The following is a 17503-nucleotide window of genomic DNA, read 5'->3' as shown; positions in this document are numbered from 1 at the left end:
CAACACAACTAAATTCAAAGTTTCAGTCTTGATCTCTTTCATATTGGCAGGGTTTCTTTTCATAAACTCCTCAAAGAAACTAATCCACAACATGCACTTCACCCACAAGGTATTGCCTCTAGTGCAACTTCACAAGGTGCTTATCAATGAGGAAACATACATTCTTAAGAACTCATTACCCAAAGCAATGGACACAAACATTAAACCTGTCATTTGAGAGCAAAATTAGACAAGACTTTTAGCGAAATGTCTCCTAGGTTGTAAGCAATGCTCAAATAAAAGTTCTAGCCACATAATCTCAGAAAGGGTACCAAACATAATTTTTGTAGGAATAAGCAAAAAACTGAGCTCTTTGCACATAATGATGTGTGTGAGCCAGTGGTCATACAGTAGAAGACGGCTGTTGTGTACAGACAACAGTAAGTGCCAAAGATAACTGTTACAGATTGCTAAGAAATGGTGACTCTTGATGCCATTTAGCAATGAAATCCTACCTTTTGTTGTGTGTTCTGGCAGCAGTGGTCTTATCTTAAAGCAAGAACGCAAACATGTAAAGAAACAGGCCCACTCACCTATTCAAAAGACGTTAAAATTACAAGAGATTTTTAGCAACGTATTTAAGAACCAGTTAAAGGATAAAAACATTCTTACAAATGCCCAGAAACATGACAAAACAATTATCTCCATGCAGTTACAAGTAATTATTGAGCTGGTAAGTAATCGCCAGAAGCTTTCCACAACAACACAAATTGAAGTACTATGCACAAAATAAACAGATCTTGAAACCTCAGACATACAGCCCAGAGTTTTCATTGTATGACTTCCATCTCTGCAAGCTACTAGAGAAATAGAGAGAGATAAAGAAGAGATGGAGCTTAATAGCTAGTTGTGGACAAGTGAGAAAAATGGCAAGGTCACAGATTCAGAAAAGTGGCAGAGCGAACAGTATACAAGCTCAGATTGGGTGGGGCAATAGTGGTGTCCCTTTCATGGAAACCATCCTCACATTTGCCTTAGGCAACTTAGGGAAATCATGGAAAACCTAAAACTGGATAGCCAGAAAGGAATTTGAGCTGTCGTCCTACAAAATACAAATTCAGTGTAAATGGGTAGATAAAAAATCTACTCACCACACGGCAGCAGTGGAAAACACACACACACACACACACACACACACACACACACACACACACACACATGCGCGCGCGCGCGCGCTCGCGCGCGCGCGCGCGCGCACACACACACACACACACACACACAACTTCTACCAGGTTTTGGAGCCAGTGGCTCCTTCTTCTGGCAGGAGAGTTGAAGGGGAAGGAAGAGGGAAAGGACTGGAGAGGTTTAGGGAAACGGGTAGTTCAGAAAAGTCACCCAGAACCTGGGGTCACGTGAGACTTACTGGACAGTATGAGAAGGACAGACAGACTGACTGTTGGGGACTGCACCAGACAAAATTTGAAAACCTCAGAGCTTAATGTTGGAAGACAGGGTAATATGCAAGACAGAGATTACTACTAAAACATCATGCATGAATTAATAAGATTGAAAAGCTAACTGCTTTGTATGTAACAGGTGGGAGGAGGGACGGCAGACAGACAAGTCAGAGAATGAAAGATGTACAAAACTAAAATGGAGTGAAGAAAGCAGTAGTTACTGTGAATAAATGCTGAGACAGAAGAAATTAGCATAATTTAAGGCCAAATGGGTGGCAAGAAACAAGGACATGTTGTAGTGCTAGTTCCCACCAGCAGAGTTCTGAGAAAATGGTGTCTGGGGGGGAGGGATCCAGATGGGCACGTATGGTGAAACAGGCACTGTGGTCATGACTGTCATGTTGTGCAGCATGCTCTGCAACAGGATATAGTGTGTTGCCTATATACACCCTCTGCCTATGCCCACTCATCCTGACTGATAACTGGGTGGTAGTCATGCTGACGTAGAAGACCAAACAGTATTTACGTAACAGCTGGTATATGACATGTCACTTCACAGGCGACTCTCACTTTGCCAGTTAGAGGGCTGGAATAGGTGATGGTAGGAGGGTGCATAGGGCAAGTCTTGCAGCGGGGATGGCCACAGGGGTAGGAGAAAGATATTGCGGAGATTAGGAGGGTGATGAAAAGCTATTCTAGGTGTGGTGGGTAAAATCTTAGACAGAATGGATCTCGTTTCATGGCATGATTTTAGAAAGTCATGATCTTGTCAAAGTAGATGATCAACATATTCAAACCAGGATAATATTGGGTGTCAAGCGGAGTCCTCTGAATTTGTTTCTTGGTGGGATCAGCAGTACAAGGATTGGATGTGATGGCCTAGGAAATCTGTTTTTAATCCAGGCTTTTGGGATAATCACGTCTAGTGAAGGCTAAAGTGAGAGTGATAAAGAGACTGCATCTGAACAAATACATTTGCCTCAAATGCCAAGGCTGTATGGGAGGGAACGTTTCACATGGAAGGATGGCAACTGTCAAAATGTAAGTTCTGTTGTTTGTCAGTAGGTCTGATGTGGACGGAAGTGTGTAGCTGGCCTTCAGTGAGGATGAGTGTGATCAACATCAAGGGAAGTGGCATTGGATTTGGAATAGAACAATGTGAAATTCAGTTAGGAGAAGGTATTTAGAGATTCCAGGAATTTTAACAGGTCAGCCTCACCATTAGTCCATGCGGCGAAGATGTCATCAGTGTATCTAAACCAAATCAAGGGCTGAAGGCTTATGGATCCCAGGAAAGACCCCTCCAAGCAACCCATGAAAAGGCTGTCATAGGAAGGGGCCATCCTGGTTCCCCTCAAAGGTGAAGTAATTGTTGGTAAATGTAAAGCTGATTAAGGTGAGCAAGAAGGATGTGAACCGAGTGAGGTGGCGCAGTGGTTAGCACACTGGACTCGCATTCGGGAGGACGATGGTTCAATCACGCGTCCGGCCATCCTGATTTAGGTTTTCCGTGATTTCCCTAAATCGCTCCAGGCAAATGCCGGGATGGTTCCTTTGAAAGGGCACGGCTGACTTCCTTCCCCAACCTTCCCTTAATCCGATGAGACTGATGACCTCACTGTCTGGCCTCCTCCCCACAACAACCCAACCAACCAAGAAAGATGTCATAGGCTTGGAATCAGGTGGGCGTTGACTGAGGAAATGTTTGGCAGCAGACAGACCATGTATGTGGAGGATGTTGGTATAGAGACGGCATCAGTAGTGACAAGCAAGGTGTGTGGTGGGAGTGAGATGGGTACGGATTTCAGACAATCTAGGAAATGGTTGGTATCTTAGATATAGGAAGGAAGTCTTTGTACTATGAGTTACAGGTGTCGATCAACTAAGGCACATATACATTTGGTGGGTGCTTTGAATCCAGCAACTATAGGACAGCCAGGATGACTCGATTGGTGGATCTTAGGAAGAAGGTAAAAGGTGGGGATGCGTGCTTTGAATGGGGTAAGAAGTTCTGTGGATTGAGATTTAAGTCCTTGTGAGGACCCTGAGGTTTTTACGAGGCACTGCAGGTCAGTTTGAATCGCAGGGATGGGATCTCAATAGCAGATGCTCTACGTAGAGGTGTCGGACAGCTGGTGTAGACCTTCACTAACAAACTCTTGTCAGTAAAGTACCACAGCGGTAGATCATTTGTCTGCTGCGAGGATAATGATGGAGTCATTAGCTTTTAAGGAATGTAGAGCCTGGAGTTCTGCAGAGGACAGGTTAGGTTCCTGTTGGAGGGTCCTGAGGAGAGATTGTGAATCAATGCTGGATGTAAAGAATTCTTGGAAGGCTTGTAAGGGATGATTCTAAGGCTAAGGTGGTGGATCAAGTTGGGATCATGGTCGGAACTGTTCAAGGCAGGGTTCAATGTCAGGTTTGGTTGGAAAGGTTTAGGGATTTAGTTGCAAAGTGGTATTTCCAGTTGACATTACAGGTAAAGGGAAGCAGGTTCTTCTCCAAAGCAGCACGGTTAAATGCAGGTTTAGGACTGAAAATGAGACCCTTCGTAACACAGATAATTGGGGGGGGGGGGAGTGCTTTAGATGGAAGGTTGAGAACACTGTACAGTTGTGACTGGTTCTTGTTATTATAAGTAATTACCTACCAAAAACACAAACTGGTGGTACGTAACTACATACACGAATAGGAAAATAGTGTGTGTGTTTATTTTCCCTGCCGCTGCTCTGTGAGTAGATTTTTTTATCTATCCATTTACATACTATCAATAACTGATTATTTTCATTATAAAATACAAATTCAGACTTTCAACACTACACTACTTTCCTCAGTTCAGAAACGCAAGTTCAGTAATGCAAGAAATAACCCATCTTTAATGAAGTCATCAGAGATGTGGCACAATCTGACATTATTAATGAATTGTTTACAGAATTAATTTTCACTCTGTGGCAGAGTGTGTGCTGGTCTGAAGCTTCCTGGAGGATTAAAACTGTATGTCAGACTAGAACCTGGGACCTATGTCTTCCGCGGAAAAATGGTCTACCAACTGATCTATCAAAGCACAACTTAGGACCATATTTGCAAAACTTGCTTTATGCAAAAAAAATAAAATTTTACAGGAGACACATTTATTTAATTAACAAGCAAGTTTGTGGATTTTTTCCATAAATGCATTCCGTACAGTTCTGAATACGTTTCACGATAGTCTTTGCATAAACATAGCATTTTTGATAGTGTATCAACAGCTGGGAGAAAAAAATAGTTTTCTTTTTCAAAACTTGCTTTATGCTCACACTAGATCATTGACTCTTGAATATTAAATGCCTGATTTTTACATTCAAGTTTTACAATGATATTTCCTTTTTCTCTTCTACACAACTTCAGCAGGCCTTCGTCCTCATGATTTCTCCGTGAGCTGTCATAACCTAAGTATTCCTCACCACTTGCAGAGAGTATGTCATTGAAGAAACTTGCTGTATCCTTGGGAATGGTAAGGGAACACATAGCTTCATTACATCCTTCTTCTTTTCCGCACTCATGTGGTTTACCTTGGGAATAATCGCAGCACATTCCATGGCTTTGGATGAAGGAATGTCCTGCTTCAAATTATCCCTATATACTTCTGTCCAGAGAAATATATCATTTTAACAGCACACTGAATCTTACGATTGGTTTGTCTGTAAGTTCTTGATTGTACATCCATCATTTAGAAAGGCAAGGCAGACTTATTTCCTTAGCAATCCGTTTAAAGTCATAGGAAAACCAGTCTTCACTCCTTACCAGCACCTTTCCAAACTTCACTAGAATATTCTTGCATTCACTAGGTGATATGATCTCTTCTTTCTTCTAATACTCCTCTTCAACTCTACTGAAAACACGTGGAATGAAAATATGTACATGAATAGGAAATTAGTGGGCAAGTTTGGAGAACACTGTAGTTCATTCCATAAAATGTGCTAACATAAAGAGCATCTTAGAATTCTTGTTCCGGGTGGTGCTAGAGTCTGAAAAAAGCCTCTCTTGCCAATACCTCTAGTCTTCTCTTCCGAAAAATGTAGGAGAAACTGTATTAGTGCAGATGGGATTTCATTTGCGCCTCTTACAGATTCTGTTTCACACTGAGTATATTGAAAAATGGCATTAGTATCTTTTCTGGTTCATGTACCACCACAATCAGGTTACAGAACAGTACCTGTCATGTCTAAAAAGACTTCTCCAATAAATCTGCTAGGTAGAGGTTCATTTTGTTGCATGTCAAAGCAAACTTTTGCATTGTCTTCCGAATATTTGTTCATGATGCTGTGGAACTTCTTTGCATGGGCTTTACACAAGCACTGATTAGTTTTACACACTTTCTGGCAATCCTCAGTTTCTGCAGTATTTATTTTCAGTTTGAGCTCCTTACATGTTGAACAAGTGTCACTGTGAGGGGTACCAAAGCTGAGACTAAAATTCCTAGCAAACATTGTCTTAAATTTTGATGCACAATGGCTTTTATTGCCTTCTTGTCTTTATACTTCACAAAATTTTTTCCAGATTATATTTACATTTAATGTTGGGGGGACATATGACCTACTCCTTTTCCCTCTGCATTAATGGCACTGTCTACACTCATATTTCAAAATGCTCTTTCACTTGTTGGGGCCTACCTATCTTGGCATGGGGTGCTACTAAGCCGCCTCTTCATTCTTGTAGTCTAGTTCCATGTTCTTGATAGTGCTGAGCAGTCTGGGTTAAGTGATTCCATGATATATTTGCCCCCCTCCCCACTTTTTTTTTAATGTAGCAAATGTAGCAGCACAAACAGGTACTTGGGATCCACCTTGAAATTTTATCTTACACCTAACAGACACTGATGTAGAAGCCTTAGCTGAAGTGTGATCAACAAAATGTCTAGCTGGTGCTAAAGTATTTATCCATGAACGACAGAAGGAATGCATCTCTTGCTTGGTCTTATCTCTTCAAGAATATAATAGATTATAGAAATAAGAGTGTTTGCCTGGCTGACAGCCTTCCCTCCATGGATGCTTGCCTCACATGTTTCAGTATACCAGCAGTCAATACCAGGTGCTGCAATTTGCTTTGAATAACGATATGATTTGGTGTGGAGACGTTTGACTGCTTCATTTCTCTTCTTTTACAACCACCACTCACAGGAATATTATATCCACTTCCACCTTCCATATTCACAATTTAACAAAGTATAGTTTTCTACACTTAACTTCATGATATGGTGGAAACAGGCAATCAACTCACATAGCAGCTATCATCAACAAACACAGTTCAATATTCCACATGCAAATTAAAAAGATACCCGGTGCAGTGGCTACTGGGAGCTCCCATCAGGCACTGCGCCAAGTGTCAGCATAGTTGGTGCACACAGTAACACACCTTGCCATTTACTATCAAGTGAAACAATTATGCCACGAGTACCTTAACACAGTCAGAAAACTTGTTCTGACACCTATTGCATATTAAACAAATTACGAGAAAACCCAGCAATACCTCTTAACGTCTTTCGCAAACTAAGTAGCATAAAGTGAGTTATGAAAAACACCTACATATGCATGAGGTGAGTTTTGAAAAACTGTTCTATAAGTTTGGAATAAGCTGGCTGGATAGATTTGTAGGGAAAGCTGATGAGTACATGCTTTTTTTCTAAAGTATTTTAAAAAAAATGTATAAAGCCCGTTTTGTGAAAACGGTCCTCAATTCTTGACCACGCCTCACAACTTTACTTCCAACACCACCTCATCTGGAGCTTGGAAGGGAGGAGATGAGGTACTGGTGGAAATAATGCTGAGAGGGTGGATTGAGTGTCATGCTTGGATAGCTCAGTCTGTAGGCTGCTTGCCTGTGGAAGGTCCCAGGTTCAAGTCCCGTTCCAGCACATAGTTTTAATCCGCCAGGAAGTTTCAAATCAGCGCACTCTCTGCTGTAGAGTGAAATTCATTCTAGAAAAATTCCCTAGGCTGTGGCTAGCCAAGTCTCAACAATATCCTTTCTTCTAGAAGTGTTTGTTCCACAAGATTGCAAGACAACTTATGTCAAGTTTGGAAGGTGAGATGAGTTACTGGTAGAAGTAAAGCAGTGCTGGAGTGTTGTTGAGTTGCATTTGCGTACTCAATTGATAAAGCACTTGCTCACAAAAGACAAAAGTCCAAGGCTGGAGTCCTCATCCGGCACACACTTCTAATCTACCAGTAAGTTTCATTATTAATGTAATTCCCTGCTCCACTAAATCACTGTCCTAATTAAATAGAAGTCTATGCTTCTTCCACGATCACTTGATTTCAGCCACAACGACATTTCTCAATTGATCACTATACGCACAGAATCCAAACATCATGTTCATCTGAACACAAATGTAAGAGGTACCTACAGATATTCTGAGGTTTATTTAGTGATAAATAGTGAACTTCGCAACTCTATCACTTGCACAAATATGTTGACAGGACAGCATTCAAATAATGACAGAGATATGACAAGTAAGGGAAAGAGGAAATCGACTACAAAATTACGTAAGAAACAATCCTGATGTTTGCCTCAATTATACCGATTTCATCCCTCATCTTCTTGAAGTCAAGTGTCTTGATTACTGTGCTGCCTCACTTGAGCACACACACACACACACACATACACACACACACAAACCTGTATCACTATGTTGTCCAATCTGACTGTATTGTGCCGATACTGCAGCTTCTGCAGTGCCAACGCAATGCACCCGGTGTGTTGCACACACCCGTGTGTGCTACACAGCCAAGATGGTATCACTGTTGACCCCCCAACTTTTCCATAGTGCTGTGCTTGAGCAAATGTGAAACACAAACTACAATATATTCGAAGGTGCAGGTAATACATAACAAAGCCAACTAATATATAAATAAAAGTTCACAATCACAATTCAGTCAAATTCTCAAACTTTCGCTCATACACCCCGATCTAGCGACATCTGTCATTGCTATCTCCACAGTGGGTATTGCCACTGTAATTTAGTCTCACGATAACAATTATAGTCAGTTTAATATTATTTATTTTGTTTCTTAGACATTTAATTATGGATTAATTTTCTTCCTTGCTTCATCTGAATGAAACCATCTTGTTCTAAAGCTGATTAAAAGGTGGTAACGTTTTTACCTGGTTTTCTGATATGTGAACAGCAGCCGAATCACTAATTTGCAGCCTCCTTGGTAAATCATTAGAGTCTCTCATAACCAAATAAAATACTGACTTGCATTCAGAATCAAGAAAAGTTTGTCAAAGGACAAAATTTTCACCTTTCAATATTACCTTTACTTAAAAAGCACCATAAATGTTTTGTTATAACGTCAAGTTGAACACAAATATTTCAAAACGACACAACCATGTAAGTCACTGAGCAAGTTGACAAAGCAAGACATGTGAACACTGTAACATTCGAATGAGCACTGAGTCCAAGTCTAGCGGCCGCTGGTTGGCCGCTTAGGTGGCGCAGCTGCTGCATGGCTGGCAGACAGCGCCGCATGTAGAGGACGCGCGTAATTGCGCGGCGGCACTTTGAATGATCGGCGAGTCACAACACCTTTCCCCCCTTTGAAATTTTTTCACTGGTCTCGATGGAGGTAGCCTGTAGCTTGCTAACGTCCATAGGCGTTGTGTGACTGGCCGTAAAGACTCGACGAGGAGGCTTCCCGTACGGACGGAAGTGTCCCCGATGATAATGGGTCGAGATGACAGGAGACGTAGGGGTCAAATCTGCTAGGGGCCCGTGCGCCAATCTGCCCGTTGCGGGGCGATGTGTCGGCGTCCGTAGGAGGAGGAGGCAAGTAGATTGGCTCCGACAGATGATGGTCATCTGGTTCCTGCATGGGCACGTCTCCTGGTGGCGTCCGTTCTTGTACTGGCACGGAGATGACGGTGAGAGGGCTGCGTTGTGAGTAATGAGAGACGCCAAAATCCCGAGCGTCCGGTAGAGCTGAAGGTGGTGTAGCGGCATTCGGAACAGGCATTGCCGGCACACGAGGCCGAAGCTGGTCCGAATGACGCACTGCAACACCCGTGTCCGTCTGGATTTTATACAGGTGTCGGCCAAGGTGTCTTAAGATGCGGCCCGGACTTCATTTTGGCCGCCTGCCATATTCTGTACCCAGACAAGGTCGTCGGCGGTGAACCGGCCAAGCGAAGGCACCTGCGGCCGTGAGGTGGAAGGCCGCAGAATATGAGGTAGCGTGCATGGCTGTCAGCCATGTAAGAGCTCAGCCGGGCCGTGGTCGCCCATGGGAATGAAACGGTAAGAAGCCAGAAACTGGAGAAGCGCATCATCAGCATCAGAAGAAGTCAGGAGTTTCCGCATCTGAGCCTTAAATGTGCGGACCAGTCGTTCAGCCTCACCGTTTGATTGTGGATGGAACAGAGGGGCTGTGACATGCATAACGCCGTGACGAGCACAAAAATCCGCAAATTCGGAAGAGGCAAATTGCGGACATTATCAGTAACAAGAGTAGAGGGAAGGCCTTCCAAAGAAAAAATGCGGGTGAGAGCACTTGTGGTTGCTGCGGTGGTAGGCGACGTGCAACGGACAATGAAAGGAAAGTTAGAGTAGGCGTCAATTACGAGGAGCCAATAAGTACCTAAAAAAGGACCCGCGAAGTCAGCATGAATGCGATCCCAGGGCATCTCAGGCAAAGGCCACGGTGACAAAGATGACTTCGGGGCGGCGGCCCGTGACGCACAAGGGCCGCAGGCAGCGACCATGTATGCTATTTCAGAGTTGATGCCAGGCCAGTACACATGACGGCGCGCCAGAGATTTTGTGCGAGACACACCCCAGTGCCCTTGGTGAAGGAGGCGCAAGACCGAAGCACGCAAAGACGCAGGTACCACAACACGCGGCGAAGCATTGTTGTTGGAAAGGAGGATAACACCATCCCTAGCCGTGAGGCGGTAGCACAAAGCGTAGTAGTTCCGCAACGGGTCAGAAGTCTTAGCGGACGGACGATCTGGCCAACCCTTCTGAATACAGCGTAAAACCCGGGAGAGGGTAGGATCAGAACCCGTAGCTGCCACCAGCCGCTCCCCTGTGATGGGGAATCTGTCCACAACCCGCTGCTCGGCAACATCCAGATGGAAACACAAAAGTTCGTCCCTATTGAATGCCAGATCAGGACCCATGGGATGGTGAGACAGTGCATCAGCATTTGCATGTTGAGCCGTCGGCTGGAAATGAATCTCATAACTGAAATGAGACAAGTAAAGAGCCCAACGCTGGAGGCGGTGTGCAGCCTTGTTGGGAAGTGACCACGATGGATGAAACCAGGAAACAAGCGGCTTGTGATCCTTAACAAGATGAAATTTGGATCCATAGAGAAAAACACCAAACTTATGAAGAGCATAAATAATGACCAAAGCTTCTTTTTCAATTTGAGAATACTTTTGTTGGGCGTCTGAGCGTTTTGGAGGCATAAGCAATGGGTTGTTCAGAGCCGTCTGAAAAATGGTGCGTAAGGACTGCACCGACCCCGTTTTGAGAGGCGTCCATGGCAAGAACAAGATGTTGGCAAGGTCGATAAGTAGCCAGGCACGTGGCCTGTTTCAGCATAGTCTTCAATTTCTTGAAAGCCGCAACAAATGATGTGGTCCAGTGAAAAGGCACGTTTTTATGCAACAGGTGATGCAACAGCTGAGCCACCGAAGCAGCAGATGGTAAAAACTTGTGACAGTATGCTATTTTCCCCAAGAAGGCCTGCAGTTCCTTAACAGATGTAGGGCGAGGAAGGGCATCGATCGCAGCGACAGTTTGCTGAAGCGGACGAATACCGTCCCGAGAGAGTTGAAACCCCAAGTACGTGATAGATGCCTGAAAAAAAAAAAAAAAAAAAAAAAAAAAAAAAAAAAAAAAAAAAAAAAAAAAAAAAAAAAAAAAAAAGGTGATTTCTGAAGATTACACTTAAAACCGGCAGTCTGTAAGACATGAAAAAATGTGCGGAGGTTCTGAAGATGTTCTTCAGTGGTGGAGCCAGTGACAAACAACAATGTCGTCCATGTAATTTATACATCCAGGGACAGGGTGCAACAATTGTTCCAAGAATCGCTGAAAGATAGCAGGGGCGCTGGCAACCCCGAATGGCAATCATTGGTATTGATAGAGGCTGAAAGGCGTGTTAAGGACCAGAAACTGCCGGGAAGCCGCGTCGAGAGGAAGTTGATGATAATCTTCTGACAGGTCAATTTTAGAAAAATACTGGCCTCACGCAAGTTTAGTGAACAATTCTTCAGGTCAGGGTATAGGGTAAGTGTCGATGAGGCATTGCGCATTTACAGTGGCTTTAAAATTGCCACAGAGACGAATGTCACCATTGGGCTTAGCAACGACAATGACAGGAGAGGACCACTCACTGGAAGTGACAGGAAGCAAGACCCCTGAAGTAGTGAGACGATCCAGCTCCCGTTTTACCCTATCACGAAGGGCCACAGGAATGGGCTGAGCCCGAAAAAACTTAGGCCGAGCAGTGGGTTTGAGTGTGAGATGAGCTTCAAAGTCATTTGCACGGCCTAACCCAGGAGAAAAAAGGGACGAAAATGTCGTCGACAAGACATCCAATTGAGCATAAGGAACAGCATCAGAGCCGATATTGACAGAGTCGTCTATGGAGAACCCAAAAACGCGAAAGGCATCGAAACCAAAAAGATTCTATGCGGTACTCTGGTCAACCACAAATATGGGAACAGTGCGAATGACGGATTTGTAAGATACCTCAGCATTAAATTGTCCCAAGAGAGAAATCTTCTGTTTATTGTACGTCCGTAATTTCCAAGTGACAGGTGATAGGAGTGGAGAACCCAACTGAAGGTACGTCTGAGAATTAATTATAGTGGCAGCAGAACCGGTATCCACCTGCATGCGAAAATCCCGACCAAGGATTTGGACAGTGAGGAATAACTTCCCTGAAAGGGAAGGAGTGCAATTGACAGACAACACAGAATCAGAATCAGCGTCATGTTCATGATCATCATGTATGCGGTCGGATTTGCAAATGGAAGACACATGACCTTTCTTTTTGCAATTGTGACACACAGCCCAACGTTGGGGATAATCCTCGCGTGAATGTTTCATAAAACACCTCGGACATGAAGGAAGTTGCCGGGGGCTTTGCTGCAGTTTCTTAGAGGTTTGTTTACGGTTAGGCCGAGGCTGCGCGTGGGAGCGTACTGTGGCCACGTCGGCCAGCGGAGACACACCGCACGCGTCATCAACAGCGCACAGAGGTTGTATTTCCCCAACGTCACCCCACGCCTCTATTTGCGCCCCAGTGGCGCAAGAAATTTCAAAAGACTGCGCAATGGATACGACTTCCTCTAGAGTCGGATTTGCCAACTGAAGGGCCCGTTGCCAAAATTCTTTGTTGGGCGCCGACCGGATATTAGCATCCCGTGCCATGGAATCAGCATAGGATTCTTTGTGAACTTCAGTAACAAACTGACACTTTCGACTGAGGCCGTGAAGTTCAGCAGCCCAAGCACGATACGATTGATGCGGTTGTTTTTGACAACGATAAAAGGCAACACGAGAGGCTACCACATGCGTTTGCTTTTGAAAATAGACAGACAGAAGTGAGCACATTTCAGCAAAGGACAAAGATGCAGGATCTTTCAAAGGAGCCAATTGCGACAACAACCGATACATTTGAGGTAAAATCCAGGAAAGGAACAGAGACTTACATGTTTGTTCGTCCGTGACATGAAATGCCAAGAAGTGCCATCGAAGACGTTTTCATAATCAGACCAGTCTTCTGCCGTCTCATCGTAAGGAGGTATAGACAACGACGAGAAACGCCCTGCATTTGACGCCATGACGAAATCGCGAATCGCCGATGTTAGAAGTGTTTGCTGTTCAATGAGACCTTGCAATAGTTGCTCGACAGTAGCCATGGAAACCTGTGGGGCGACGATGAAAAGGAAAAATTCACTACCTCGTCGCCAATTGTTATAACGTCAAGTTGAACACATGTATTTCAAAATGACACAACACATATAAGTCACTGAGCAAGTTGACAAAGCAAGACGTGAACACTGTAACATTTGAATGAGCACTGAGTCCAAGTCTAGCGGCCGCTGGCTGGCTGGCCGATTGCTTAGGTGGCGCAGCTGCTGCATGGCTGGCAGACAGCGCCGCATGTAGAGGACGCGCGTAACTGAGCGGCGGCACTTTGAATGATCGGCGAGTCACAACATGTTTGTATACGGTATCCATGAATGTTTAGAACTTTTTTACAAACCTGTTTAAATACAACACAAGAGTTTATAAGGGAGCCTAGTTCATAATTTCTCATGTATTCCTTGCAGTAAAGCCGTCCACGTCAAATGCCACCTGATTAATCAAGCAAGGTTGATACTGTATCAAGTGCTTCGGTGTATCGGGAAATCACGAAGTTGTTTGAGGGCGTGTATTGTTTGCCCAAACCACCCTTCCGAATTCCAAAAATGGTTCAAATGGCTCTGAACACTATGGGACTCAACATCTGAGGTCATCAGTCCCCTAGAACTTAGAACTACTTAAACCTAACTAACCTAAGGACATCACACACATCCATGCCCGAGGCAGGATTCGAACCTGCGACCGTAGCGGTCGCGCGGTTCCGGACTCACGCGCCTAGAACTGCTCGGCCACCCTTCCGAATTCTTCCAAATAAATCTGCATGTGACCTCAATATAGTCAAAGCTCCATCTTTAAATGTAAAACAATCCCTATCTCAATCTATTAAACAATGTAAAAATGTTGATCTCAGAGGCTATAGTTTAATCAGCGAATACAAGACAACCCTGTATTTTTTTGACTGTCAATTTTGGGAAAAAATTTCATCTTATAATCAAGTAAATACGGTGATTCACTTTTGGCAGCAGCAGAAATATTGCAGCTGTGTCAGTTCAACCTAGACGGCTAAAGAAATCATCTGGATTAGGTTGAGAGCTACAATATTTCCACTACTACTGAAAATGAATTACAACACGATACTCCACTTTATCAATGGGTTACACTATTTTGTTCTGGTCTCTTCAGCAGCATGTTACCATACTGCTGTGCTGACATTTCAATGTGTACCGGGATTGCAAACATGTATTTGTGAACCAAACTAAGAAGTTAGTCATGCAACTTTAGTTTTTCAAGGTGACAGTTAAATCTCTATGACCATTCACCTTGCATTTCTGAAAAACACAAATGACTTACAACACTAGTTTTAAAACAACTTTTCTTAATTTTTCTATATAAATTTTACACTAAACACTGAATTTCTTGTGCTCTTTAGGCTGCAACAGAAAAAGAGAAAATGCAATTTTGCTATGATTTGTTAAATGTTTGGTCAAACTTGAAAAGGCAAAGGTACGTACAGAAATAGAATAGACACTCAACAAACAATTGTTTCCATGATAAACGAAAAAAAGCACTGAATTAACGCACAAGTTATTGACCAACACTACCTCAATCTAATTTAACGGTCTTCTCATAACAAATGAATCCTCTCTACAGTAAGAAAACGAGTTTTAGTAACCTACCATAAGTAAGATAAAAAGACAAGAGTAAAACCTGCACAAACATCAGATTTTACAATAAACACACTTTTTCCAGTTCCTCCCCTACATAACAAAAACAGTATTAACTATACTAAAAAGTTTTGCACTACTCCTGTGTTTACAAGTGTATATTTACAAACCTTGCGCATAATCTGAAGAAATCATCCACAGTATCAGGATGGTTCTTCAGTCCATTGGCTTCCTGTAGTATCGTGAAAGTAGGACCAATGAAAGCTTGAAGCATGTCTAACAAACCCTGCACACATCCTGGCTCAGATGCATATTCGTCTACCAATATACTTCCTAAATATAGAAAGCAACTATGTTGATACACCTGGTACAGCATCACAATCTGAAATAAATTACGTATCTGTCAGTGATAAATAAAAGTGTTATAGTAATTACAGGCTACAATTCAAACACTGATTTTCCATTATAATATGAACAATAATATTATCTTGGAACTCTTCCATTTGATCCGTGTTTGCATTGAAAAACAGTAGTATCAGAAATTAAGTCCACCTTGATGCGAAACACCTTGTTATTCATTTATTTCTTTATTATCCCAAACTAGTTTCGGTGACAAATATCATCATCATCAGTGGGGTTTTTAATCTAAAACATGCAGAAAATGGCATGGTTGTACAAACACAGTAAAACATTATTACATTTTTACAATTTGTTTTTTGAAATGTAGTTTTCTATTGATACTTTCATACTACCTTATTTATTGTATGTTACAGCATGTTTTAAGCAATTATTGGCACTGTTTGCAACATATTTTCTGTGCTTAAAACATACTGTAGCATACAATAAATAAGGTAGTATGAAAGTATCAATAGAAAACTATATTTAAAAAAACGAATGGTAAAAATCTAATGTTTTACTGTGTTTGTACAACCATGCCATTTTCTGAATGTTTTAGATGAAAAACCCCAGTGATGAGGGTGATATTTGTCACTGAAACTAGTTTGGGATAATAAAGAAATAAACGAATAACAAGATGTTTTGCATCAAGGCGGACTCAATTTCTGATATTACTGTTTTCTATGCAAACACGGACCAAATGGAAGAGTTCCAAGATAATATTATTGTTTCTACGCCATGCCAGGCATTTCCAGTAAAGCTCTTTAACAAACTTAAAAAAACGACAGTGAAACTACATGAAACTAACTCGAACCTTAAGTACAACAAAATCTGCTTGGCCAAAAACATAATTTCTAGTTATTTTAAATTAATGTAAACAACATGTCACCTGCAGCACAATGTGCTAAACGAACAGCTGAAAGAGCTTGGCTGAAATATGAAATTTGCTCCCTGTACTCAAAAAAAACAAGAACTAAACGTCAGCTTAAACAAATTACATCTTGAATTAGCAAACAAAATCTCCAGCTCCTCAGTACTGCATGAGACAATAGAAAGAATAAATCATCACTCACAGTCAATAATGCAAAAGAAACGACAGAAACAAGAACAGAAATCAAATAAACTCATGAACAAAAACTGCTCTAAAACTGAGACACACACACAACACACTTTCCATGAATGCTTGATTAATTTTACTGACATCACACTCACACAAAAATAACAATAAGCTGCTTGAGAAAGGCCCAAAATACAATTTGATCACCCACATAACACCATAGAAAATCTTATCACTGAGACCGAATACATCATCGGACAACCTGAAAACTAACACTCAAGACTTCAACCCAGGCCTAACAAGAGAACTAGTGACAGAGGAAATGAGATAAATCATTAGAAAGAACAAGCCATCCATAAACACAAATAAAAAAACGTCTGATGAGAAAACCATAGGCAGTATACACAAAAAAATTAAACAGCACAATGCTCTCGTCACCCAGGAAGACAAAGGGAATTCTCTAGTCTCAATAACAGAGGCAGAATGCACTGATAGAACAGAAAAAATTCTGGCAGAGAATGAAATAAGCAAGCTAACTAGTGACCCAACACAAAGATACCAAAGAAATGTAAAGACACTCTTAAAAGACATCACAAACACCTTGACACAGAACAAGACAAAAAGAATGACACAAAAGAAACCTAAAGCTCCACTCTTAACATGCCTGCCAAAGGTCCACAAACCGCTCATCCCAGTCAGGCCAGTGGTTGACTTCAGAAAAGCCCCATCTTTCTTATTAGGGAGACACATGCACACATTCCTACAGAAGACACACACATACACAAACAACAGAAGCCTCAAAAACACAGGAGACATAATAGAGAAAATTAGGAATGTCAACATCCCCCCAACTGCAAAACTGGTATCTTTGGACATAACATTCATGTACACAAACATACCCACAGAAGAAACTATAAACATTACAGAACAATAGCTAAAATTCAAGAAATTCCCAGACGCACGTATAAATGAAATCTCCATCCATCCATCCATCCATCCATCCTTAGGCTAATCACAGAACAAAACTACTTCACTTTCAACAACAACTTCTACTTACAACAAGTGGGGCTTCCCATGGGGTCCCGTCAGT

The 17503-nt window shown here is 42.3% G+C and overlaps 1 protein-coding gene across 1 annotated transcript in view; it reads right to left on the bottom strand.

Annotated features, from left to right (window-relative positions):
- Positions 1 to 17503, bottom strand: part of LOC124802585 (transportin-3) — a 202926-nt gene that overhangs the window by 29294 nt on the left and 156129 nt on the right. The window contains exon 14 of the mRNA XM_047263458.1: positions 15131 to 15342. Coding sequence (XP_047119414.1) covers positions 15131 to 15342 — 212 coding nt within the window. The remainder of the gene's footprint in view (positions 1 to 15130; positions 15343 to 17503) is intronic.

Source organism: Schistocerca piceifrons, chromosome 6, assembly GCF_021461385.2.
Source record: "Schistocerca piceifrons isolate TAMUIC-IGC-003096 chromosome 6, iqSchPice1.1, whole genome shotgun sequence".
Classification (NCBI taxonomy): Eukaryota; Metazoa; Arthropoda; class Insecta; order Orthoptera; family Acrididae; genus Schistocerca; species Schistocerca piceifrons.
The sequence above is the reverse complement of the archived record's forward strand: the minus strand, read 5'-3'. Positions and strand labels throughout refer to the sequence as shown.